This window comes from Macaca nemestrina, chromosome 2 (genome assembly GCF_043159975.1).
Source record: "Macaca nemestrina isolate mMacNem1 chromosome 2, mMacNem.hap1, whole genome shotgun sequence".
NCBI classification, from domain to species: domain Eukaryota; kingdom Metazoa; phylum Chordata; class Mammalia; order Primates; family Cercopithecidae; genus Macaca; species Macaca nemestrina.
The window spans coordinates 148925187-148950700 of NC_092126.1; the positions used below are offsets into that span (position 1 = coordinate 148925187).

The 25514-nt window shown below is 42.7% G+C and overlaps 1 protein-coding gene and 2 long non-coding RNA genes across 13 annotated transcripts in view; 1 reads left to right on the forward strand and 2 right to left on the reverse strand.

Annotated features, from left to right (window-relative positions):
* Window positions 1-25514, forward strand: part of LOC105477686 (FA complementation group D2) — a 76868-nt gene that overhangs the window by 45746 nt on the left and 5608 nt on the right. For 8 of the 11 annotated variants that reach the window (XM_011734321.3, XM_011734317.3, XM_071092201.1 and 5 more), the window contains 15 exons: window positions 3410-3520; window positions 3786-3895; window positions 5062-5205; window positions 8327-8443; window positions 11606-11734; window positions 11852-11970; window positions 16028-16138; window positions 17359-17489; window positions 18660-18753; window positions 19038-19160; window positions 20496-20589; window positions 21841-21912; window positions 22946-22984; window positions 23953-24027; window positions 24859-24933. In XM_011734321.3, the coding sequence (XP_011732623.2) occupies window positions 3410-3520; window positions 3786-3895; window positions 5062-5205; window positions 8327-8443; window positions 11606-11734; window positions 11852-11970; window positions 16028-16138; window positions 17359-17489; window positions 18660-18753; window positions 19038-19160; window positions 20496-20589; window positions 21841-21912; window positions 22946-22984; window positions 23953-24027; window positions 24859-24933 (1544 nt within the window). Of the gene's footprint in view, window positions 1-3409; window positions 3521-3785; window positions 3896-5061; window positions 5206-8326; window positions 8444-11605; window positions 11735-11851; window positions 11971-16027; window positions 16225-17323; window positions 17490-18659; window positions 18754-19037; window positions 19161-20495; window positions 20590-21840; window positions 21913-22945; window positions 22985-23952; window positions 24028-24858; window positions 25402-25514 lie in introns of those variants that run through there. The other 3 variants (XR_984883.3, XM_011734320.3, XR_011620230.1) reach the window with 3 other exon arrangements.
* LOC139362010 (uncharacterized) lies at window positions 11826-16149 on the reverse strand. The gene is made up of 2 exons (XR_011620233.1): window positions 16014-16149; window positions 11826-12037 (listed from the first exon to the last, which is right to left on the reverse strand). It is a non-coding gene; the product is annotated as an uncharacterized lncRNA (long non-coding RNA).
* LOC139362009 (uncharacterized) lies at window positions 17286-25054 on the reverse strand. Its single transcript, XR_011620232.1, has 3 exons — window positions 24916-25054; window positions 24525-24549; window positions 17286-17465 (listed from the first exon to the last, which is right to left on the reverse strand). It is a non-coding gene; the product is annotated as an uncharacterized lncRNA (long non-coding RNA).

Below are 25514 nucleotides of genomic sequence, written 5' to 3' on the forward strand. Positions count from 1 at the left end.
CACTTTGGGAGGCCAAGACGGGCAGATCATGAGGTCAGGAGATCGAGACCATCCTCACTAACACAGTGAAACCCTGTCTCTACTGAAAATACAAAAAAAATTAGCCGGGCATAGTGATGGGCACCTGTAGTCCCAGCTACTTGGGAGGCTGCGGCAGGAGAATGGTGTGAACCCAGGAGGCGGAGCTTGCAGTGAGCCAAGATCGCGCGACTGCACTCCAGCTTGGGTGACTGAGTGAGACTCCTCAAAAAAAAAAAAAAAGAAAGAAAAGAAACCTCAGGCCAATACACCTGATGAATGTTGATACAAAAATCCTAACAAAATACTAGCAAACCTAATTCAGCAACACATTAAAAATATCGGCCAGGCGCAAGGTGGCTCACGCCTGTAATCCCAGCACTTTGGGAAGCCAAGGCAGGTGGATCACTTGAGGTCAGGAATTTGAGACCAGCCTGGCCAACACGGTGAAACCCTGTCTGTACTAAACATACAAAAATTAGCTGGGCGTGGTTGTGGGCACCTGTAATCCCAGCTACTCGGGAGGCTGAGACAGGAGAATCGCTTGAACCTAGGAGGCGGAGGTTGCAGTGAGCCAAGATTGCGCCACTGCACTCCAGCCTGGGTGACAGAGCAAGACTCCCATCTCAAAAACAAACAAAAAAAAGATCATTCATCATGGCCAAATGGGATGATTTATCCCAGGGATGCAAGGATTGTTCAACATACATAAATCAATGTGATACATCCTATCAACAGAATGAAGGACAAAAGCCACCTGATATTTAACTTGATGCTTAAAAAAATTTTTTTAAATTCAACTTCCTTTCATCATAAAAAAAGTCCCTCAGAAAACTGGGTATAGACCCATAGCTACTATTAAACTGAACAGGGAAAAACTGAAAGCCTTTCTTCTAAGATCTGGAACAAGACAAGGATACCCACTTATATAATACCACTATTATACAATACAGTATTGGAAGTCCAAGCTAGAACAATTAAGAGAAAGAAAGGAAGGGCATCCAAATTATAAAGGAAAATGTTAAATTATACTTGTTTGCAGATATGATCTTATATTTGGAAAAGCCTAAAGACTCCATCAAAAAACTATTAGATAAATTTAGTAAAGTTGCAAGATACAAACTCATCATATAAAAATGAGTAGCATTTCTGTATACCAACAACTAAGAATCTGAAAAATATCAAGAAAGTAATCCATTTACAATAGCTACAAATAAAACAAACAAAAGTTACAAATAAAATAGGAATAAACTTAACCAAAGAAGTGAAAGAGCACTACAATGAGAACTATGAAACATTGATGCAAGAAATTGAAGAGCAAATAAAAAAAGGAAAGATACTTCATGTTCATGGATCGGAAGAATTAATAGTGTTAAAATTTCCATACTACCCAACACAATCTGTAGATTCAAGGTAATCCCTATCAAAATACCAATGAGATTCTTCACAGAAATAGAAAAAAAAAAATCCTAAAATTTATAGAGAACCACTGAAGACCCAGAATAGCCAAAGCTGTCCTGAGTAAAATGAATGAAACTGGAGGAATCACATTACCTGACTTCAAATTATACTACAGAGCTATAGTAACCAAAACAGCATGGTGCTGGCATAAAAACAGATGCATACACCAGTGGAACAGAAGAGAGCCCAGAAATAAATCCATATACCTACAATGAACTCATTCTAAGCAAAGGTGCCAAGAATATACATTGGGGAAGGACATGTCTTCAATAAATGGTGTTGGGAAAACTGGACATCCATATGCAGAAGAATGAAACTAGACCCCTATCTCTTGCCATATAGAAAAATCAAAACGGATTGTAGACTTAAATCTAAGACTTCAAATTATGAAACTACTAGCAACAACAATAACAAAAAACGTTCAGAAAACTCTTCAGGACATTAGAGTGGGCAAAGATTTCTTGAGGAATACCGTACAAACACAGGCAACCAAAGCAAAAATGGACAAATTGGATCACATTAAGTTAAAAAGTTAAGTTCCTTTCCTCTGTATAGCAAAGGAAACACCAAAGTGAAGACACAGCCCACAGAAGGGGAGAAAATATTTGTAAACTATGTACTGACAAGGGATTAATAACTAGAATATATAAAGATAGGAAAAAAATTTATTCGGATTGAAAAATGGGTAAAAGGTCTGAATAGACATTCCTCAAAACAAGACATACAAATGGTGGATATATAAAAGGTGCTAAACATCACTGAGCATCAGAGAAATGCAAATCAAAACTGCCATGAGATATCATTTCTCTCTAGTTAAGATGGCTTTTATCCAAAAGACAGGCAATAACAAATGCTGGTGAGAATATGGAGAAAAGAGAACCTTTGTACGCTGTTGGGAATGTAAATTAGTACAAGCACTATGGAAAACAGTTTGGAGTTTCCTCAAAAAACTAAAAATAGAATCACTATATGATCCAGGAATGCCACTGATAGGTGTATACGCAAAAGAAAGGAAATCAGTATACCAAGGAGATACCTGCACTCCCATGTTTATTGCAGTGCTAGTCACAATAGTCAAGATTTGGAAGCAACCTAAGTGTCCATCTGTGGGTGAATGGATAAAATGTGGTACATATACACAATGGAGTACTATTCAGCCATGAAAAACAATGAGATCCTGTTGTTTGCAATAATACAGATGGAACTGGAGGACATCATGTTAAGTGAAATAGGCCAGGCACAACATATTTTCACATATTTGTGGGAGCTGAAAATTAAAATAATTTGACTCATGGAGATAGAGTAGAAGGATGGTTACCAGAGGCTGGGGAGGGTAATGGTGGTTGGGGGACTAGGAAAAATGGTAGGGTGGTTAATAGGTTCAAAAATATAGTTAGATAGAATGAATAAGATCCTTACTACAACCTCTGCCTCCTGGGTTCAGGCAGTTCTCCTGCCTCAACCTCCCGAGTAGCTGCTATTACAGGCACCTGCCAGCACACCCGGCTCATTTTTGTAGTTTTGGTAGAGACAGGGTTACACCATGTTGGCCAGACTGGTGTCAAACTCCTGACCTCAGGTGATCCACCCGCCTTGGCCTCCCAAAGTGCTTGGGATTACAGGCGTGAGCCACCTGCCTGGCCACCATTTAGATTTTAAATGTTTGTTTTAGTTTTTATCTGTTTGTTGGTTATATATCATTATTTAAAGTTGTTTTATGATAATTGATCATAATATGATATTTCTGTGTTATCTCTGGCCATTTTGCTATGCCAAAACAATGTCAGATGACTTGAATATGTCTTATAAGCATTCAGCCACACTTGGTAATTTTGGAAACTAGTTTTTAGCCAATGGAGTGACTGAATTTCAAGTCTAATGGTGGCGTGTAATTGGTACTCATTGAGTTTCAACCTGCTCTTTGTTTCAGTCACCCCAGACTATATCCCTCCTCTTGGAAACTTTGACGTGGAAACTTTAGATATAACACCTCATACTGTTACTGCTATTTCAGCAAAAATCAGAAAGAAAGGAAAAATAGGTAAGTATGTTCTTTTCCTCATCTTCTGTTTCTAAATGAGCTGCATTGAATTAACCTAAAAGTTATGTGTATCATGGCATAAATAATTGGAGCAATTGTACAACTGAATCCTTTGTTAGATTTATAAATACACTGTAATTTAGGGTTATAAAATTACCTCTTCTACCTCTAGGCAGTTCCCAACAGGTTGTTTTCTGAGGGCAATGATATTTGGCTGACATGATTATTAATTACTTGAGTCATTTTTCTCTTTTTAATATAAAAGAAAGGAAACAAAAAGCAGATGGTAGCAAGACATCCTCCTCTGACACAATTTCAGAAGAGAAAAATTCAGAATGTGACCCTACACCATCTCATAGAGGCCAGCTTAACAAGGTATTGGAATGATGGGTATCCATGAAGGTTTGTGACATCCAAATGAGAGTAACAGAACCCCAACTTTATTCTCTGCATTTTACAAAGAAAAAGAAAATTAGGAAACAGCAAGCCAAAACTCTCTTAGGCCTTGGAGTAATCTCCTTAGTAGCAAAGTTCAGATTAGACTGTAGGTCCTTATTCCTGCCACACACTGTTGACTGTTTTTTCTAATTATTTTCTTGACTGTTTTAGTCCCTTTTTTGTACCCCAGCAATACATTGAATTCTCTCTTGAGGTACTTGATTATCATTAGTTCCCTTTTACTTTACATTTGTACTGTTCGCAGAATGAGTTTCATGTGTTTGAAATTGCCTGGACCACATGGATCCCAATTATTTCTGTTTATCAGCTACCATTTATTGTATATTTATTAGGTATAGTTTCTCTAAGAGCCCAAGTTTAATATTAATACCACATTTAATGAATAAGGAAACTAAGACCCAGGGAAGACAAGTGCCCAAAGTCACACAGTTAATAAATGCTGGAGCTAGGATTTGAAGCCAGACCATTCTGGCCCCTAAGCTCACAGGTTTTTTTTCTTTTTCTTTTTTTTTTTTTCTGAGATGGAGTCTCGCACTGTCACCCAGGCTGGAGTGCAGTGGTGCCATCTCGGCTCACTGCAACCTCCACCTCCTGGGTTCAAGTGATTCTCCTACCTCAGCCTCCCGAGTAGCTGGGACTACAGGCATATACCACCACACCCAGCTAATTTTTATACTTTTAGTAGAGACGGGGTTTCACCATCTTGGCTAGGCTGGTCTCAAACTCCTGACCTCGTGATCCACCCGCCTCAGCCTCCCAAAGTGCTGGGATTACAGGCATGAACCACCATGCCCGGCCAGCTCACAGTTTTCTACATTAGACCTAAATGCCTTGATTTGCCTAATAGATCATCCCTAAATAGAAACCAGCTAAGGGTCTTGATGTGTGACTTGTATCCCCATCTTAAATTAGGTGCTCTGTCTTGGGAATATTTAGGGACTTTTGCTAGAGAAATGTGTTATTATAATAAAAATGTAATTTTTTGCATTAAATAAATGCATATTTGCACTTTGAAGTTTTATTAAAATTTGATTAATATAGAAGATTTATTTATTCTCTTTGTTGCCGTGACTTCCCCATAGGAGTTCACAGGGAAGGAAGAAAAGACATCATTGTTACTCCATAATTACCATGCTTTTTTCCGAGAGCTGGACATTGAGGTCTTCTCTATTCTACATTGTGGACTTGTGACCAAGTTCATCTTAGATACTGAAATGCACACTGAAGTAAGTGACAGGCTAGGATCTCAGAATTTAATCTTCTTTCAGAAAGTTCCTCAGGTCTATTCTTATTTCACAAAGAACACTGTGACACTGAGGAGAGAAGTTAGACTGACTGTATAAGCCTTTATATGTGAAAGTAATGATGAATAATCATCCTTATCATATTGGTGTTTGTAAGTCATAAGGATTTTAAAAATGTGTCAGACATAAAATATGCCAATGATGTGATCCTTACGTTTAGGTTACTACTACTACTACTACTATTACTATTACTACTACTACTACTACTACTACTGCTAGTAAGCTACTTAGATTATTTTTGTAGAGGAGCACTTTTCTGGTTCTTAGAGGTCATTGCCCTTTTCACTTTTTCACATTTGTTCAGCACCCGACAGATGCTTACTGAGTCCTATTTTGTGTTTGCCACTAATCAAGGTACTTGCATTTCAGTAGTACATAGAGCATGATGCTTGCCTTCAAATAGCTTCTAATCTAATCAAAGAAGTGGAAATAGCAGTACCATAGCTTTATTATTATTAATTTTTTTAATAGTTCAGACAGTGAGGTCCACATTGAAAAAAACCAGGGACACTTAGTCTACAAGTCCCCAAGGCAAACAGTCAAATACAGCCTCCTTTCTCAGCTACAGTAAAGAAACCACCAAGGCTAGACTTAAAATTGAACCCATATTCCTTAGGGCCTGTTTTAATTGCTTTTGTAAAATAATGAGGCAGCCCGTCTCATCCCAAATAAGACTGTTTCTCCACTCCTCCACAGGCAGAACCTCTCACTTCTTTTTTTTTTTTTTTTTTTTGAGACGGAGTCTCGCTCTGTGGCCCAGGCTGAAGTGAAGTGGCGCGATCTCCATTCACTGCAAGCTCTGCCTCCTGGGTTCACGCCATTCTGCTGCCACTTTAGCCTCCTGAATAGCTGGGACTACAGGCTCCCGCCACCTTGCCCAGCTAATTTTTTGTATTTTTAGTAGAGACGGGGTTTCACTGTTGTTAGCTAGGATGGTCTCGATCTCCTGACCTTGTGATCCGCCCACCTTGGCCTCCGAAAGTGCTGGGATTACAGATGTGAGCCACTGCACCCAGCCATATATATATATTTTTTATCTTTCTACATCATCTCACCCTTAGGAGATTCCACATAAATGTGTATTGAGTGAGCAGTTTGCAATGAGACTGTATTTCACCCCTTCTGCTTCTGGCAGTGTAATGTAGTTATTACACTGGGATCACTCTGGGATCCTGCCCAGAGTTAATAGTAGCAAAACATTAGAGGAAGAGAAGTATGAAAGGATTATTTAATGAACAGACAAAAGTGAAATTCCCTTGAATTAGTCTTTTTTTTTCTTTCCAAACTCTGCGTGTGGCATTCAAAGTCATTTTTTTAATCACAGGATATTTAGGAAATGCATCTTGGATCCACAACTGGAAAGGTATACAGAGGAATTTATAGAGAAAAAGTATGTCTTCTAAACTATACTGTCTTGAATTCTTATTTTACTATTCAGAATATTTATTTTGGACATGCTTGACTTTATTATATGACAGAGCATAATAGCTATCCTTTATATGAGATGGGTGCAATTTCCTCCTTTGCCTCTTTTCTTTTTAGAGACAGAGTCTTGCTCTGTCACCCAGGCTAAAGTGCAGTGGCAAGAATCATAGCTCACTGCAACCTTGAACTCCTGGATTCAAGGATCAAGTGATTCTCCCACCTTAGCCTTCCAAGTATCTAGGGCCACTGGCATGCCCAACTACACCCAGCTAGTTTTTTTGTTTGTTTGTTGGAGACAGAGTCTTGCTCTGTCCATCAGGCTGGAGTACAGTGGCAGGATCTTGGCTCACTGCAGCCTCTTCCTCCTGAGCTCAAGCGATTCTCCTGCCTCAGCCTCCCAAGTATCTGCGATTACAGATGCCCACCACCACATTGGCTAATTTTTGTATTTTTAATAGAGAGGGGATTTCACCATATTGGCCAGGCTGGTCTCAGACTCCTGACCTCAAATGATCTGCCCGCCTTGACCTCCCAAAGTACTGGGAGTTTGAGACCAGCCTAGGTAACACAGTGAGACCTGTCTCTACAAAAAGTAAAAAAAAAAGAAAAAAAAAATAGCCAAGCGTGGTGACGCACACCTGTGATCCCAGCTACCTGGGCAGCTGAGGTGGGACCATCACTTGAGTCCAGGAGGTTGAGGCTGCAGTGAGCTGTGAACACAATATTGCACTCCAGCCTGAGCAACAGAGCAAGACCCTGTCTCAAAAATAAGTAAATAAATAAATAAAAGTCAAATTATTTACCCGGCCAGGCACGGTGGCTCACACCTCTAATCACAGCACTTTGGGAGACCGAGACAGGTGTATCACCTGAGGTCAAGAGTTTGAGACCAACCTGGCCAACGTGATGAAACACGTCTGTACTAAAAATACAAAAATTAGTCAGGCTGGTGGTGGGCACCTGTAATCCCAGCTGCTTGGGAGGCTGAGGCAGGAGAATTGCTTGAACCTGGGATGCAGAGCTTGTAGTGAGCCAAGATCATGCCACTGCCCTCCAGTCTGGGAGACAGAACAAGACTCTGTCTCAAAAAAAAATTTTTTTTTCACCCATTGGGAAGTATTAACATGAAATAGCCAGGTGTGGTGGCTCATGCCTGTCCATAATCCCAATACCTTGAGAGGCCAAGGCAGGAGGTTTGCTTGAGCCCAGGAGTTTGAAACCAGCCTGGGCAACAAAGTGAGACCCCATCTGTATAAAAAAAATTTGAAAATTAGCTGAGCCCAGGTGTGCTGGTTCATACCTGTAATTCTGGCACACTGGGAGGCCGAGGCAGAAGGATCATCTGAGCCCAGGAGTTTGAGACCAGCTCGGGCAATATAGTGAGACCTCATTTCTTATTAATTAAAAAAAAAAAAAGATGTAGCTGGGCATGGTTGCGTGTGCCTGTAGTCCCAGCTACTCAGGAGGCTGAGATGGGAGGATAACTTGGGCCCAGGAGTTCAAGGCTGGAATGGCTATGATCTTGCCACTGCACATTTACGAAAAAGAAAGAAATAAAAAAAATTATCATGAAATGACTAGGACATTCTTGGAACTAATCCTTTCCTCCATGTGACAGGCGACAGAAGTTGTGCAACTTGGGCCCCCTGAGCTACTTTTCTTGCTAGAAGATCTCTCCCAGAAGCTGGAGAGTATGCTGACACCTCCTATTGCCAGGAGAGTCCCCTTTTTCAAGGTTAGTATAGGCAGAAGCAGATGACTTGGGCTTAGTGGATTTGGGAACAAAGGAGGTATTAGTGATGAAAAAGTTGTCACTTTCTCTGGCTTTGTGTTTGGGTCACTGTGTAGCATGGGTGCAGCCGTATTGCCAGACAGTATTCATCTTGCTTTATTTATTTATTTATTTTGAGACAGAGTCTCACTCTGTCACACAGGCTGGAGTGCACTGAAGTGATCTCAGCTCACTGCAAGCTCCGCCTCCCGGGTTCATGCCATTCTCCTGCCTCAGCCTCCCAAGTATCTGGGACTGCAGACACCCACCACCACGCCTGGCTAATTTTTTTAGTAGAGACGGGGTTTCACCATTTTAGCCAGGAGGGTCTCAATCTCCTGACTTCATGATCCACCCACCTTGGCCCCCCAAAGTGCTGGGATTACAGGTGTGAGCCACCAACGCCCGGCCTCATCTTGCTTTAAAAAGGAAGTCTGGCCGGGCGCGGTGGCTCAAGCCTGTAATCCCAGCACTTTGGGAGGCCGAGGCGGGCGGATCACAAGGTCAGGAGATCGAGACCACAGTGAAACCCCGTCTCTACTAAAAATACAAAAAATTAGCCGGGCGCGGTGGCGGGCGCCTGTAGTCCCAGCTACTCAGGAGGCTGAGGCAGGAGAATGGCGGGAACCCGGGAGGCGGAGCTTGCAGTGAGCCGAGATCGCGCCACTGCACTCCAGCCTGGGCAACAGCGTGAGACTCCGTCTCAAAAAAAAAAAAAAAAAAAAAAAAAAAAGGAAGTCTGAAAGCTGGGCCCGATGGCTCACGCCTGTAATCCCAGCACTTTGGGAGGCCGAGGAGGGCAGATCACTTGAGTTCAGGAGTTCGAGACCAGCCTGGCCAACATGGTGAAACCCCATCTCTACTAAAAATACAAAAAGAACTAGCAGGCATGGTGGTGCAGCTATATAGTCCCAGCTACTTGGCAGGCTGAGGCATGGGGAGGCGGAGGTTGCAGTGAGCTGAGATTGCACTACCGCACTCCAGTCTGGGCGACAGATTTTGTCTCAAACAAACAAAAAGTCTACCTGTGCAGTGGCTCACACCTGTAATCCCAGCACATTAGAAGGCCGAGGCAGGTGGATCACCTGAGGTCAGGAGTTTGAGACCAGCCTGGCCAACGTGGCAAGAGCCTGTCTCTACTAAAAATACAAAAATAATTAGCCAGGTATGGTGGCGCATGCTTGTAGTCCCAGGTACTTGGGAGACTGAGGCAGAAGATTTGCTTGACCCCAGGAGGTAGACGCTGCAGTGAGCCAAGATCATGCTACTGCACTCTAGCCTGGGCATTAGAATGAGACTCCGTCTCAGAAATTTAAAAAAAAAAAAAAAAAAAAAAAAAAAAGGAAGTCTGAAACAGAAAATAGAAAGGCACTTGGAATAAGGAATGTATTTCTTTTTTTGAGACAGTCTCGCTCCGTTGCCCAGTGGCACGATCTCGGCTCACTGCAGCCTCTGCCTCCTGGGTTCAAGCAATTCTCATGCCTCAGCCTCCTGAGTAGCTGGGGACTAGAGGCGCGCACCACCATGCCCAGCTAATTTTTGTATTTTTAGTAGAGAAGGGGTTTTAACATGTTCGTCAGGCTGATCTCAAACTCCTGACCTCATGATCCGCCCACCTCGGCCTCCCAAAGTGCTGGAATTACAGGCGTGAGCACCACGCCCGACCTACGAAGTGTATTTCTAAATGCCCTAAACATTCCTGAATCCTGTTCTTCACTTGAATTTTGGTTTCAACAGCCTCCCAAACTAAGCCTGGGCCCATGCCTCAATGTAGTAGTAAGCTGTCTAGAGCGGCCAGAACTTCAGATGTGTATGTAGTGTACAAACATGCACCTAATATCCGGGGAAGCAGTTGGATGGTGCATATAACAAAATAAGAACATCTTGGATATAAGCATTTTAAACATCAATATATCCAGTTTCTTGATTCCTTCTTTTTTTTTTTTTTTTTTTGAGTTGGAGTCTTCCTCTGTTGCCAGGCTGGAGTGCAGTGACTTGATCTTGGCTCACTGCAACCTCCGCCTCCCAGGTTCAAGCGATTCTCCTGCCTCAGCCTCCCAAGTAGCTGGGACTACAGGCGCACGCCACCATGCCCGGCTAATTTTTTTATTTTTAGTAAAGACAGGGTTTCACCATGTTGGCCAGGATTGTCTCGATATCTTGACCTCGTAATCCGCCTGCCTCAGCCTCCCGAAGTGCTGGGATTACAGGCGAGAGCCACAGTGCCCAGCAATTCATTCTTCTTTGTATTCACTATTGGCTCTACTTTTTGAGACAAGGCTTTGCTATATTGCCCAGGCTGGAGTGTAGTGGCACAGTCTTGGCTCACTGAAACCTCCACCTCCTGGATTCAAGTAATCCTCCCACCTCAGCCTGCTGAGTAGCTAGGACTATAGGCATGTGCCACCACACTCAGCTAATTTTTGTATTTTTTGTAAATAAGAGTTTCAGCATGTTGCTCAGGCTTTTACATTTTTTATTTGTTTGTTTTTCAATTATAAGAGGGAGGCAGGGCACAGTGGCTCACGCCTTTAACCCTAACACTTTGGGAGGCCAAGATGGTGGATTGCTTGAGCTCAGGAGTTCGAGACCAGCCTGGGCAATGTGGTTAAACCCCATCTCTACAAAAATTACAAAAACTAGCCATGTTTGTTGGCATGTGCCTGTGGTCTCAGCTACTTGGGAGGCTGAGGTGAGAGGATCACTTGAACCCAGGAATTCAAGGCTGCAGTGAGCTGTGATCGTGCCACTGCACTCCAGCCTGGGTGACAGAGCAGAACCTTGTCTCAAAAAGAAAAAAAAAAAAGTTATAAGAAGGAGTCTATTGCTCTACATTTGTCAACCTAAATGATTTCTACTTTTATGTGACCTTTATCTGATTAGTTATGATAGGGCTATATGTCTCAATCAAACACTGTTCCTCCTCTACAAAAGCCAATCTCTCAGTCATTAGAAAATGGAGCAAGATTTTTATCCCTCTGTTAGAATATAGTCTTAGGTGAACAACTCATTTCTCCCATCCGCTCCTACCTGGTGACACAGGTTTGACTTGACTCCATTGCGAACCCTTAGTTTCTGAGAAGCTATCCAGCAATTTCTTCACTCATAACTCTGAATTTATTATAGAACAAAGGAAGCCGGAATATTGGATTCTCACATCTCCAACAGAGATCTGCCCAAGAAATTGTTCATTGTGTTTTTCAACTGATGACCCCAATGTGTAACCACCTGGAGAACATTCACAACTATTTTCAGGTCAGAAGCCTAGACTTAGAAGCCACTAAGCAAATATGAGGTTTTATTTTTGGCTGAGAAAAAGGAAAATGAGGACAATTACTGAAGCAACTGTCCTAAAATCATTTTTATTTTTAGTGTTTAGCTGCTGAGAATCATGGTGTAGTTGATGGACCAGGAATGAAAGTTCAGGAGTACCACATAATGTCTTCCTGCTATCAAAGGCTGCTGCAGATTTTTCATGGGCTTTTTGCTTGGTAAGTATGTGGGAAGTGTGGAGAGAAATGATTATATACTTGCTTTTACTTAACAGTCACCAAGGCACTGAAATGTAGAAAAGAAAGAAAAGGTTCAAAAACCTTATGTAAATATGGTTCTTTAATTTTGTGGGAGTGTTCTTGTCTGTATTATTTCATTTGATCTGATACCCTCTGAGTCCTTTGGAGTCACTATTGTTAACCATTTAACAAATTAGGTGACTTGCTGATGAGCTAACATATAACAGATCTGGCCATCTGATCCTCAGTCCAGTTTCCTTTAGCATGCTTTAATTCCAGATTGTTTGGTGACGGGCTGAACACAGTGTGAGCTGGACTATTCCATGATACCTTCATGGAAACAGTGGGACTCGAGGGAACCCCAGAAGGGTACATGGCCTTTAGAGAGATAAAGGAAGGAGGTGGAAGGTACAACATGGACAAAAGTAGAACTAAGGGAGGTGTGCCCCTTAAATACTTTTGTTCATCAGGGACAGACCTTGGGCTCTCTGTTCTCATTATACAAGATTTCTGGTCAATCCTACCCAAGCTTAAATTTAGCCAAAATTTATTTTCTGAGCTATAGGCATTTATATCCAACTGCCTACTCAACACCTCCTTAGATGTGTCATTGACACCTCAGACTCCACATCCAAAATGGAATGTGTCATCCCTAGCACGCTCCTTCAGCTTTGTCTGGCTTAGTACATGGTACCACCAATTGCCTGAACCAGAAACCAGGAGTTATTCTTTGTCCCTCCCTCTGCTCTCCACCGTCTTTTTCCCACATCTGATTGCCAAATCCTGTTGATTTTATTTTCTGTTATAAATAACATCCAGATAGCCATCTGTCCCTGTTTCTCCACTGCTTCCAAACTCCCATTATCTCTCAACCTGGACTGGGCTAGGTTCACACTTGGCCTCTCTCAGTCCATTCTTCACATGGCAGTAAGAGTGATCTTCCTAACATAAACCCAATTTGATCCTATCCCAATTTGGATTTCTGATTGCTCTTAGATTTTTCTTGAGTTAAAACTCTCTTACCTAGCCTCTAGGTCTTTTTCTGACTCCTGCTATTCCATTTATTATATTATACTCTGCCTCTAGCCTCACTGAGTTAATTTCAGCACCCCATATAGCTTTTATGTGGGAGGCTTTGCACATGTTCATTCTCCTGCCAGGACCCCCACTCTTCTTGATCCCCAACTTTTTCTGACTCATCACATCTCTTGAGATCTGGACTTAAGCATCCATCCTGCCTCTCTAACCCCCAGTTCTCTTCTAACACTCTGGTATCCGTTCGTGATAAAACTTAATTTCATTTTATTATAATTACTTGTTCAGCAGTCTTTCCTGCTAGACTCTGAGCTCCATAAAGGCAGATGTCTGTCATTTTAATATCCTCAGTACTTAAAAGCAGTGCCTGACAAAAAATTTGAACAATTTATCGAGGAGACTTATGGATGGCACGTGTGAAAGGGGCCTGACATTGTGGTTTATGCCTGTAATCCCAACACTTTGGGAGGCCAAAGTGGGTGGATAACTTGAGCTTAGGAGTTCGAGACCAGCCTGGGCAGCACGGCAAAACCCTATCTCTACAAAAAATACAAAAATTATCTGGGCATGGTGGCATGCATCTGTAGTCCCAGCTACTCAGGAGGCTGAGGTGACAGGATGGCTTGAGCCTGTGAGGCAGAGGTTGTAGTGAGCCAAGATTGCAACACCGCACTCCAATCTGGGCAACAGAACCAGACCTTGTCTCAAAAAAAAAAAAAAAAAAAATATCTGGGCACAATGGCCCAGCGAAGTTAACACAGAAAATAAACCATCTCTAAAAATTATAAAAACAATAATTAGAATAAATACATGAAAAGATGTTTATTTATTACTTCTTAAGGAAATGCAAATTAAAAGCACGATGAGATAGCACAACACATTAGCATAGCTACATTAAAAAGACTTAGCATGCCAAGTGTTGGTGAGAATGTGGAGCAACGAGCTCTCACATGCTTCTAGGGAGACTTTACAATAGTACATCCATATTGAGAAATAGTTTGGTAGTTTCTTAAAAAGCTAGACGTGTACCTACCATGTGACTCAGCCATTCCATCTTTAGGTATTTAACCAAGGGAAATGAAAGCATATATCCACCAGGGTCTGATACAGGAATATTTTTAGCAATTTAGCCTGTGGTTTTACATAGTATATTCTGAACTTGTTTCCCATGCTTGTGTGCGTGCGTGCGTGTGTGTGTGTGTGTGTATGTGTGTGACGGAGTCTTACTCTGTCGCCCAGGCTAGAGTGCAGTGGCGCAATCTCGGCTCACTGTAACCTCTGCCACCCAGGTTCAAGTGATTCTCCTGCCTCAGCCTCCTGAATAGCTGAGAATACAGGCGACTGCCACCGTGCCCGGCTAATTTTTGTATTTTTAGTAGAGACGGGGTTTCACCATCTTGGCCAGGCTGATCTTGAACTCCTGACCTCATGATGTACCCTCCCAAAGTGCTGGGATTACAGGTGTGAGCCACCACACCCGGCTTTTTTTTTTTTTCCCCTGAGACAGGGTCTTGCTCTGTTGCCCAGGCTGGAGTGCAGTGACGCAATCGCAGCTCACTGCAACCTCTGCCTTCCAGGCTTATAAATCCTCCCACCTCAGCCTCTCAAGCAGTTGGGACTGCAGGCACGTACCACCATGCCCAGCTAATTTTTGCTTTTTTTTTTGTTTGTTTGTTTTTCTTTGGTAGAGACAGGGTTTCTCCATGTTGCCCCCAGGCTGGTCTCGAACCCCTGAGCTCAAGTGATCCACCTGCCTCAGCCTCCCAAAGTGCTGGCATCAGAGGCGTGAGCCACCATACCTGGCCCAAATTCAACATTTTAAATACATGAAGTTTGCTGTACATCAATTATATCTCATTGAAGCTATGGTAAACATAAAACCTGACACCTAATAGGCCCTCAGAATACATTTGTTGAAAAGAAGAATTACTATCACTGGTGGTCGGGAAAATGCTTCTAGAGGAGAAGATCTAGGAAGTCAGATTGTGCTGGGCGTCAAAAGTCAGGCAGAATAATTTAAATGTTGTCCAGGGAAGCCATTTTGGAGTTTTATGATCATAGCCATGATGCAATGAAAGCAGTGGTTTAGGAAAACCCTTTTGGCAGCAGCGTGCAGGACAGATTGAAAAGGGATGCAAAAAGAACACTCAAAAATACATGTGTCACTATGATCTACACATGTATTGGTAGGGGCCTGGCCAAAATGATGGTCTGGGCTTGGAAAGGAAGGGACAATATGAAAGGTAATCCAAAGATAGAAATGTCAAGACTTGACTGGTTAATGTAGGAGAATGGGTAAGTACCACTATGGGCTGGACATTGATTTAGCAGTTGGACAAAATTATTCCTATATTTTTTAAGAAGACTACCTATCTCTAAAATGTAGGGAATGAAGGAGAGCTTTTTGCCCTTGAAAATAAACCTATGGGCCAGGCGTGGTGGCTCACACCTGTGACAAGAAAGAAGAAAAGAAGCCTGTGAAGACTTCAGGAAAGATTACTTTGGATGTATTTCAATTTCTACCCTGATACTTAGAGCTGTGATTGAATTTGGTACTTCAGTACTTTCCATTTCAATTCTTTTTTTTTTTTTTTTTTTTTGAGATGGAGTCTCACTCTGTCACCAGGCTGGAGTGCAGTGGCACAATCTCAGCTCACTGCAACCTCTGCCTCCCTGGTTCCAGCGATTCTCCTGCCTTAGCCTCCTGAGTAGCTGGGACTACGGGCACCCACCACCACGCCCAGCTAATTTTTGTATTTTCAGTAGAGACGGGGTTTCACCATGTTGGCCAAGATGGTCTCCATCTGTTGACCTCGTGATTCGCCCGCCTTGGCCTCCCAAAGTGCTGGAATTACAGGCATGAGCCACCACGCCTGACCTCTCAATTCTTTTTTCAAACTGTTAAACTATTGATGGTATAGACTGGAGGCCAGGATCCTTAAATATTATCCAAGTAGTTTTCCAGAAACTAAGCTAACCCCTCTTACCTTGACTTCCTTAGGAGTGGATTTTCTCAACCTGAAAATCAGAATTTACTGTATTCAGCCCTCCATGTCCTTAGTAGCCGACTGAAACAGGGAGAACACAGCCAGCCGTTGGAGGAACTGCTCAGGTGAGTCAGACTACATAGCCAAGATTGTTGTCCCAAGAAACTCCTAGGAACAGGATTGGTAACTTTCTTGAAAATACCTGGGTGTCTTTCAGTAGTTGTAAAGGAAATTATTTTCAGCTACTCTCCTCATATATGAGCGTTCTCATCTATATATTCTGATAAATCCTGAAGTATTAGAAGCCTTGAATAATCATGCTAAATCTTCATGAATGTATCAGCCCATAAACACAGCCTTTTCAAGTAATAATGATGAAAACATTGACCATCTGTAATCAACTCTTGATTATCCAGGGACCTACTGTCTCCCAGCAGGGTTGGGTAATTAGGCAGCAGCTAGTTATCACTGATAACCTGCTTCTTTCCCCTTGTCTTGTAGGAAGACCTTACATGACTGAGGGGTAGGCAGTGGACAAGGGAGGTGAGATGATCTCAGGGGCATGGCTTTTCAGCCCCCTCCCCCTTCAGTCAGATTTGACTTGGTCTTTCTCTGACTTCCCTTGATAACCTAGACTATCACTGGGTCAGCAGTCAGTGCTTATCATCCCTGTCTATAGGTCAGGACCTTATTTCTTCTTTTATTTATTTTTTTTTTTTGAGAGACAGAGTCTCACTTTGTCACCCAGGCTGGAGTGATCTCGGCTCACTGCAACCTCCGCCTTCCGGGCTCAAGTGATTGTCCTGCCTCAGCCTTCCAAGTAGCTGGGATTACATGTGCATGCTGCCACACCCTGCTAATTTTTGTATTTTTGTAGAGATATTTTCGCCATGTGGCCAGGCTGGTCTCTAATTCCTGAGCTCAGGTGATCTGCCTGTCTCAGCCTACCAAAGTGCTAGGATTACAGGCATGAGCCACCATGGCCGGCCTGTGAACCCAGATTTTAAAAATTATTTTCAGTGTATTGCCTAAGGCTTTAAAGAGCAGATAATTTATCTAGGGTTGTGCATATTAGCGTGGTGCTTGGGTTTCTCAGCATACATGACCCCTTCAAGGCCAACATTCCATCCATGGGGCTGTCTTCTGCTCTGGCTTTTTCCATACAAAGGTATGGTTTTCTACCGAGATGCTTGAAGAGGGTTGCTACTAAAGCACCTGAAAATAAGGAGGATTCTGATTAGGCCATCAAACACTTAAAGGGACTTGGGCACGTCATGTGGATTTAAATATATCTGTAATACATAGGATATTATTGCATTTGTTTGTTTTTCTTGTCTTCTTACAGCCAGAGCTTCCATTACTTGCAGAATTTCCATCAAAGCATTCCCAGTTTCCAGTGTGCTCTTTATCTCATCAGACTTTTGATGGTTATTTTGGAGAAATCGACAGCTTCTACTCAGAACAAAGAAAAAATTGGTGATGGGCCCCAGATCCTTTTTTTTTTTTTTTTGTAATGAATAGGACTAATATCTCACACTTGTAAACTTGGGGCTTCCCAGGACATTTTTACATGTAAATCCCGACATAACCTCAGACAGGCCCTCTTGGTATACCAAGAAGGTCATTTTCCCAGAACAACCTGACTGATTTCTGCTAAAATTGCTTAGTTTTCTCTTTGGCTTAAGTTTAATCATGTTCTTCCTTTTCAAAAAAAAAAAAAAATTATCTGAGACATTTGACAAAACTACACAAACCATGAGGTTAATAAAGTAGGAGATAAAGGAGAAGTCAGGGTCAAGTGTAAAAGAAATACTAGCCTCTTCCCTGGCCTTTTTCTTTTCTTTTCTTTTCTTTTTTTTTTTTTTTTGAGACGGAGTCTCGCTCTGTCGCCTAGGCTAGAGTACAATGGTGCGATCTTGGCTCACTGCAACCCTCCACCTCTGAGGTTCAAGCAATTCTCCTGCCTCAGCCTTTCGGGTAGCTGGGATTACAGGCATGCACCACCATGCCTGGCCAATTTTTGTATTTTTAGTAGAGACGGGGTTTCACCATGTTGGTCGGGCTGGTCTCAAACTCCTGACCTCGTGATCCGCCTGCCTCGGCCTCCCAAAGTGCTGGGATTACAGGCGTGAGCCACTGTGCCCAGCCCTGGCTTCTTTCTTTAACTGTCTTTTGTTATAGCTCTTAGAATGCGGCTCATCCTAGTTTGCAGCACATCAGAAAGTAAGATAAAAATGCAAAACAAACCTTTATTTTTCCCTATTGATTAAAAGGGGAAGGTTTGGTCTGAATCTTGGAGGTGACCACTGCTATTGGCCAGCTCAGGAGGAACAAGATTGGCCTTCCCACTGCCCAGCAGCATTCCTTTTCTCTGTGTGTCTGTATTTATGTTCATGTTTGCATGTTTGTGTATTTCAGGATGGGGTTGGGGTGGGACGTGTTGAGCCTTAGACAAATGAGTTTATGTCTGGCAAAAGGGCCAGTGGTTCAGGAACATGACAGCTTTTTGTAAGTTGCCTGTTAGACCAGGACCGTCTTAGTAAATGTAAACTAATAATCCTTTTGATCAATATCCTCAAAAGCCTGAAAAGCAAGAATGAGGTCAAGTTCCCATATGTAAGATTCCTTTGTCTTCTTTTCTAACAGCTTCCCTTGCCAGACAATTCCTCTGTCGGGTGTGGCCAAGTGGGGATAAAGAGAAGAGCAGCATCTCTAATGACCAGCTCCATGCTTTGCTCTGGTGAGATGTTTGGTTTCTTCCAGTGAGCCAAATAGCCATTTTCTACTTTGCTACTGTTTTTTGTCAGAGACTGGACAAATGACCTTTTTAGTGGGAATTTGAAAACAATGAAGTAGGTTAAAAATGAACACAATTTGGAACATGTGGATCTTAAGATCCTCTGGTTCTGTTTTATGCTGTCAGCTAACTGCTTATTGTTAATTCAGATCATAGAGGAATTTGAGGAATCTGCAGTGTATTCTACTTTGTTAATCAGTGGGTCAAATATTTGACTCTCAATGCAGTATCTACCTGGAGCACACAGATAGCATTCTGAAGGCCATAGAGGAGATTGCTGGTGTTGGTGTCCCAGAACTGATCAACTCTCCTAAAGATGTGTCTTCCTCCACATTCCCTACACTGACCAGGTAAGGGAGTTCTTTCCTCCAGTTTTTCCCTTAAGATAGAATCATCATCAGGCTGGGCGCGGTGGCTCACCCCTGTAATCCCAGCACTTTGGGAGGCTGAGGCAGGCAGATTACCTTGAGGTCAGGAGTTTGAGACCCACCTGGCCAACACAGTGAAACTCCGTCCCTACTAAAAATACAAAAATTAGCTGGGCGTGTAATCCCAGCTACTTAAGAGGCTGAGGCAGGAGAATCGCTTGAACCTGGGAGGCAGAGGTTACAGTGAGCCGGGATTGCGCCACTGCACTCCAGCCTGAGCACCAAGAGCGAAACTCCATCTCAAAAAAAAAGAATCATCATCACACTGTCCAATGTATGTAGCTTCCACACAACTGCTTTGCTCCTCCTCATCTAATTCTGATATAGACAGTGGATATATTCATTCATTCAATAAAGAGAGTTTGCTATGGATTCCTTTTAAGGGCTCTCAGCTAATACATTTGAGAGGACCCTGGTGGTTTTTGTTTTGTATTGTTTTGTTTTTGAGAAAACTTGCCACCCAGGCTGGAGTGCAGTGGCGCAATCTCAGTTCACTGCAACCTCTGCCTCCTGGATTCAAGCGATTCTCCTACCCCAGCCTTCCAAGTAACTGGGATTACAGTCACCCACCACCACACCCGGCTAATTTTTGTATTTTTAGTGGAGATTGGGTTTCACCATGTTGGCCAGTCTAGTCTTGAACCCGACCTCAGGTGATCTGCCTGCCTCGGCCTCCCGAAGTGCTGGGATTACAGGCGTGAGCCATTGTGCCCAGCTGAGATATTTTAGCCATCTTGAGAACAGGGTGCTCACATGTATGTCTCACTTAATGGGTTTGTGTCTCAGAATATCAATAGTTATCTTAACATTTGTAGTCTTTTCAGTTTATAAAGCACTTTTACTTTATCTTGTTTGATCCTTTTGATAATTCTGTGAGGTCTTTGGTATCATTGCCCCTATTTTACTGTTGAGGAAAATGAGAGCTAGGGAAATTCTCAAGCTTACACGTGCAATAAAATAAACATAGAACCAGGACTCAAACTCAGATCTTCTCACTGTTACTTCACTGCTTTTTCCATACTACCATACCACATCCTTTCATAAAGTTAATCCCATTGTTTGACAGGCAATCTTCTTGGACCTATTACTGAGTCCCTATTACTGAGTCCTTTCCACTCCCCCATCCTCTTCCTAAGGACCCTAGTGAAGGACATTTAGAGAGGTAGGGAAGGAAGATACTTTTGGTTCCTGATTCTTCCCAAGTAGTTCTAAGCAGTGCATCATGGCGTAGGCATGCATGCTTTTCTCGTCTTCTAGGCACACTTTTGTTGTTTTCTTCCGTGTCATGATGGCTGAACTAGAGAAGACAGTGAAAAAAATTGAGCCTGGCACAGCAGCAGACTCGCAGCAGGTGAGTAAGATATAGTCACTTCAAGAAGTGGACTTTGGATTACTTGGAAGTTGCTGATTCTTTTTTTTTTTCCTTTCCCTGAGACAGAGTCTTGCTTGCTCTGTTGCCCAGACTGGAGTGCAGTGGCATGATCTCAGCTCACTGCAACCTCGCCTCCTGGGTTCAGGCAATTCTTCGGCCTCAGACTCCTGAGTAGCTGGGATTACAGGCATGTGCCACCACACCCGGCTAATTTTTGTATTTTTTAGTAGAGACAGGGTTTCACCATGTTGGCCAGGCTGGTCTCGAACTCCTAACCTCATGATACACCCGCCGCGGCCTCCCAAAGTGCTGGGATTACAGACATGTGCCAGTGCGCCCGGTAGAAGTTGCTGATTCTATTTCTTGGGTCCAAGTTTTCTCCTAAGCTGTTTTTTGTTTTGTTTTGTTTTGAGTTTCTGAGATTCAGGATTTTTTTCAAAGAGTTCCTAGTTTAATTTCCTTTCCCTCTAGTTAGAGATAAGGAATGGGCTCTGTTTTCCTTGGCTACTGCCCAGTTTGCCTCCTGTTAACTGACATGAGGTAAGCCAGTCTGTTTGAGATACTGTGGATCTTGGCAGCCTGCTAACCAGAACAGAGCTACACAAGTAAAGGGCTAGCATAGGGAAGCAGAGAAGCTACAGCCAATATATGTTTTTTCTTTTTCTTTTTGAGACAGGGTCTAAGTCTGACATCCAGGTTGGAGAACAGTGATGCAAACTTGGCTCACTGCAACCTTTGCCTTCTGGGCTCAGATGATCCTCCCACCTCAGCCTCCTGAATAGCTGGGACCACAGGTGCACGCCACCATGCCCGGCTAATTTTTCTATTTTTAGTAGAGGCAGGGTTTTGTCATGTTGCTCAGGCTGGTCTTGAACTCTTAGGCTCAAGCAATCTTCTAGCCTCAGCCTCCCAAAGTGCTGGGATTATAGGCATGAACCACCACACTTGGTCTGATGGCCAGTACATGTTGCAAAGGCTTTTACTTACTTGGGAATTGCTGAAGAGGAAACTTCTTAGGATGTCTGTCTCTATGAGGTGTTCTAATGTTACCACAACATGCACAGGCCTCAGAACCATCTTGTGGATGCACTGGTTGCTACATCTCTTGGGAAAGATAATTGGCTTAAATATCTGTATAGCTAGTAATTCAAGAACTATATCTTAGTGGGAATATACTAAGGGAAGTATCTGGCTATGACTCAGAGGTGCCCATATATTTGGCTGCCCCAGATTCATGAAGAGAAGCTCCTCTACTGGAACATGGCTGTTCGAGACTTCAGTATCCTCATCAACTTGATAAAGGTGAGTATGGAGGCTCCTTGACCCATCTCACCAAATAACTGCAGAAACCAAGTGTCCTGGCTTCCAAAATGGACTGTCGTTGCTCCTTTTCCCACTCTTCCTTGGGGCCTGCTCTCCCTGAATTGTCTTCTTCCTTTGTCCCCGTACCCGTCCTGGATAACCCTTTTTCTCACTAGGCATTTTTTTTTTTGCCTCTTCCTTTCTTCCTTCTACTTATGCCACAATACTATTTAATGACTCCTTCCATCTGTAATTTCTTCACTTTTTCACCTTGCCTTGGGTCCTCTGTGATCTGAGCACACATTCCCTCTTCTAACCCTGAAAGCCCTCGTTCTCCTTTAAACACACTGTACTCTCACCGACTCCATTGTGGTTTTGCTCAGCTTGTTCCCCTAGCCTAGAATGTCCTTGCCTCTCCTTTCCATCTCTTTCATGTCTTTTTGTTTTTGTTTTTGTTTTGAGGCAGGATCTCACTCTGTTGTCCAGGCTGGAATGCAGTAGGGTGATCACAGCTCACTGCAGCCTCAATCTCCTAGACTCAAGAATCTTCCCACTTAAGCCTCTGGAGTAGCTGGGACTACAGGCACATGCCACCATGCCCAGCTAATTTTTCTATTTTTTATAGAAACAGGGTCTCATTGTGTTACCCAGGCTGGCCTCGAACTCCTGGGCTCAAGTGATACACCAGCCTCCGCTTCCCAAAATGCTGGGATATCAGGCATGAGCCAGCATGCCCAGCCTCATCCAGTCTTTCTTAAGTCTTCAGATCAAGGTTTTGGACCTCTAATAATGCCATCTTCTGAACACTTCCAGTTGGAATCAGTTTATTTCTCTTTGCTTTTCTCTTCCTTTTCTTGAACTCCAGTTGTGATAATTACTTTATGCTGCTTTGTAATATTAATTTAAATGCTGACATTCCTCCATTTTAGTATTCTCTACAGAACCCAAAGCTGTGTTTTGCGCAGTGGGAAAGAGGCTGGAGTGCTCAAAGGAGCAGATCTCAGCCTTGGTTTCTTGTCTTTCACCTCTCCAGGTATTTGACAGTCATCCTGTTCTGCATGTATGTTTGAAGGTGAGAGATTTACTGGGCCCTGTTTCATATTCTTCCTGTGGATCACTCTAGAGAGGACCTCAGCTAAGATAAATTGCTCAGTTTCTTGCCCACAAGCCAGAGTTTCCAGAATCTGTGCCAGTTTAGGGAAGGCAATGGATACATTTTCCCACCCTAGTTGGATGATTGGAGAAGCCAGTTTTCCTATGAATTTGAAAACTTTCGGTAAGAATCTTAGTACTAGGAGGAATGGCTTCAGGGCAGTTGAGTTTAGGAGCAGTAGTTACCTTCCCTGCCATTCCTTACCAGGCAAAAGGGAGGAAGGAGTAGATGATTCTTCTTTAAAGTCTATGTGGTGGCCTTACAAATGTGGGATCTGATATCCTGAGAATTGCCAAACTTCTCTTTCATGGGAATAGCCTGTATTAGCCCTAGATTTGATGGGAAGTCCAGTCGGAATGTTATGGGGAGAATGCTACTTCCCCACTCCTGAAGTTTCCTTCCAAGTGGATGGTGCCCCATTCTTGTTATCTGCTGGTCACTCTCTCCCTTTTTACTCCACCCTTGCGCAGTGTGGGAGCTGGACGAGTTGGAAAGAGGAGTGATTTATCTGATTGGGAAGTTTAGAAATTGGTCATATGCTTCCTCAGCTTTACCCAGTTTTTCCCTCTTGGGAGTAAGTTATCCTCAGATACAGCTCCCCTCTACTCCTCTATGCTCTCACTCCTAAGCTGAGCAAGTTCCCTTTCCATCCACTGTATCTGTGGTAGGTAAGTCTGCCTAATTCTGGGGCTTAGTTAACAGGCCTATTTGATTTTTGTGTTAAGTTACATTCTCCAAATAAACCTTTTGGACCATTCCCAATTTGTTTTTTATATATATAAATAAGAAAATAAAACCCTTGGGCAGAATGAGGCTATTCTGCCTCAGAAAGGGGCCTTTCAGTGAGATACCTCAGCTAGAGATAACAGTGTGTCTCTCTTCTTCAGTACGGACGTCTCTTTGTGGAAGCATTTCTGAAGCAATGTATGCCGCTCCTAGACTTCAGTTTTAGAAAACACCGGGTAAGAGCTAAGAGCAGAGAACAAAGATATGCACTGAAGAGTTGCTCAGAAGTTATGTCCATGGTGACTCCTGGGTGAGGCTGGAGTATTCTACGTGGGTTCCTCTGATCCACTTCAGTTATAGCCAGAGATCCCCAAATAGGACTGAATATTCCAAAGTAGGCTGAACTCCTCAGACCCACTCTGGATCAGACCCACCTTTCTACTTCTTCTCCAGATCCGACAGTGGTTTTCCTTTTAGCTTGATTTTATTGTGCTACTGCACTCTCAGGTCCTCATGTATCAGTGTGTCATTTGCTTATTCCTTTATGCTTCTGTAGGTATACTCAGAAATGATTAAAAAAAAAACAGTTCCTTTGTGTCATAAAACCCTTTGCTGTGGTAATGAACATTCTTGACAGTTTTTTAGCCAATGGCACCCAGGGCTAGAGTGATGAAGTAAGGATAGAATCAGATTATTTCCTATACATACTTAGCAAGTTGAACAAACCACTCACCATATTTGGTTGGTCCCTCATAGCCCTGAAAGAGAAAAGGAAGGTGGTATTTTATCCTAATGTTGCAGATGGGAAAACTGAGACATAGTAACCTATGTAAAACTAAAATGCAGGTCTTATAACTCTCAGATTTATACAAGGGACAGAAATGGGAGAGTTGAGAATAAGCGGTAGCTGCTATTCCTCCTATTTGAGAGGCAAATTAAGATGATTATCAGCATAGGCTGGAACCTGCAGAGTTTATCCTCTTTGGAGCTTTTGATTCCAAGGGTATACTGAATCTAAAATGAAATCAGTACATTTCATAGAGTATTTATAAACTTATTGGTTATAGGAAGATGTTCTGAGCTTACTGGAAACCTTCCAGTTGGACACAAGGCTGCTTCATCACCTGTGTGGGCATTCCAAGGTAAGAAGGGAAGCAAATCCTATCAGCAGCCTGCCTGTTGGCTTAATCTGCAGTTGCTATTGGGAGATCCATGGGCTGCTGTCCTTCTTCATTTATATCTGGGACTGTGTCTGTCCAAAGGCAGTTTATTCAGAGCAAATCCTTAGTTGCTGCTTCAGATCGGGCAGTCCTCTAGAGGGGAATCTCTGCATCTGAAATATGATTCAAACTCCAAAGCTCTTTTTCCTCTAGAAACTTCTTGGGTGAGAGGAATAGAATGCTGGTATATATTTACTTCTGCAAAGTCCCCTAGGCAACAGGACTGTGATGTAAGTGATGATCCTGCAGGAGACAGGAGGTGTCTCTAAAGCAGCCATCTGTAGAGGCTTTCATCTGTGCTACTTACTTTCAAGGAATGCATCTGTGTCTTATGAGAACATCTTAGCATTAAAGGATTTTTCCACTTGAAGCCTTCTTATAGTTAATGAGGTATTGTCATGTTTTGTCTGAATGAACATAGAACCCTAGAGTTCTGCAGTCGCTGGCAAACCAAATGATTCTTGAGTCCAGTTTCTGTTACTTACTTCCTCTTCTGGTTCTAA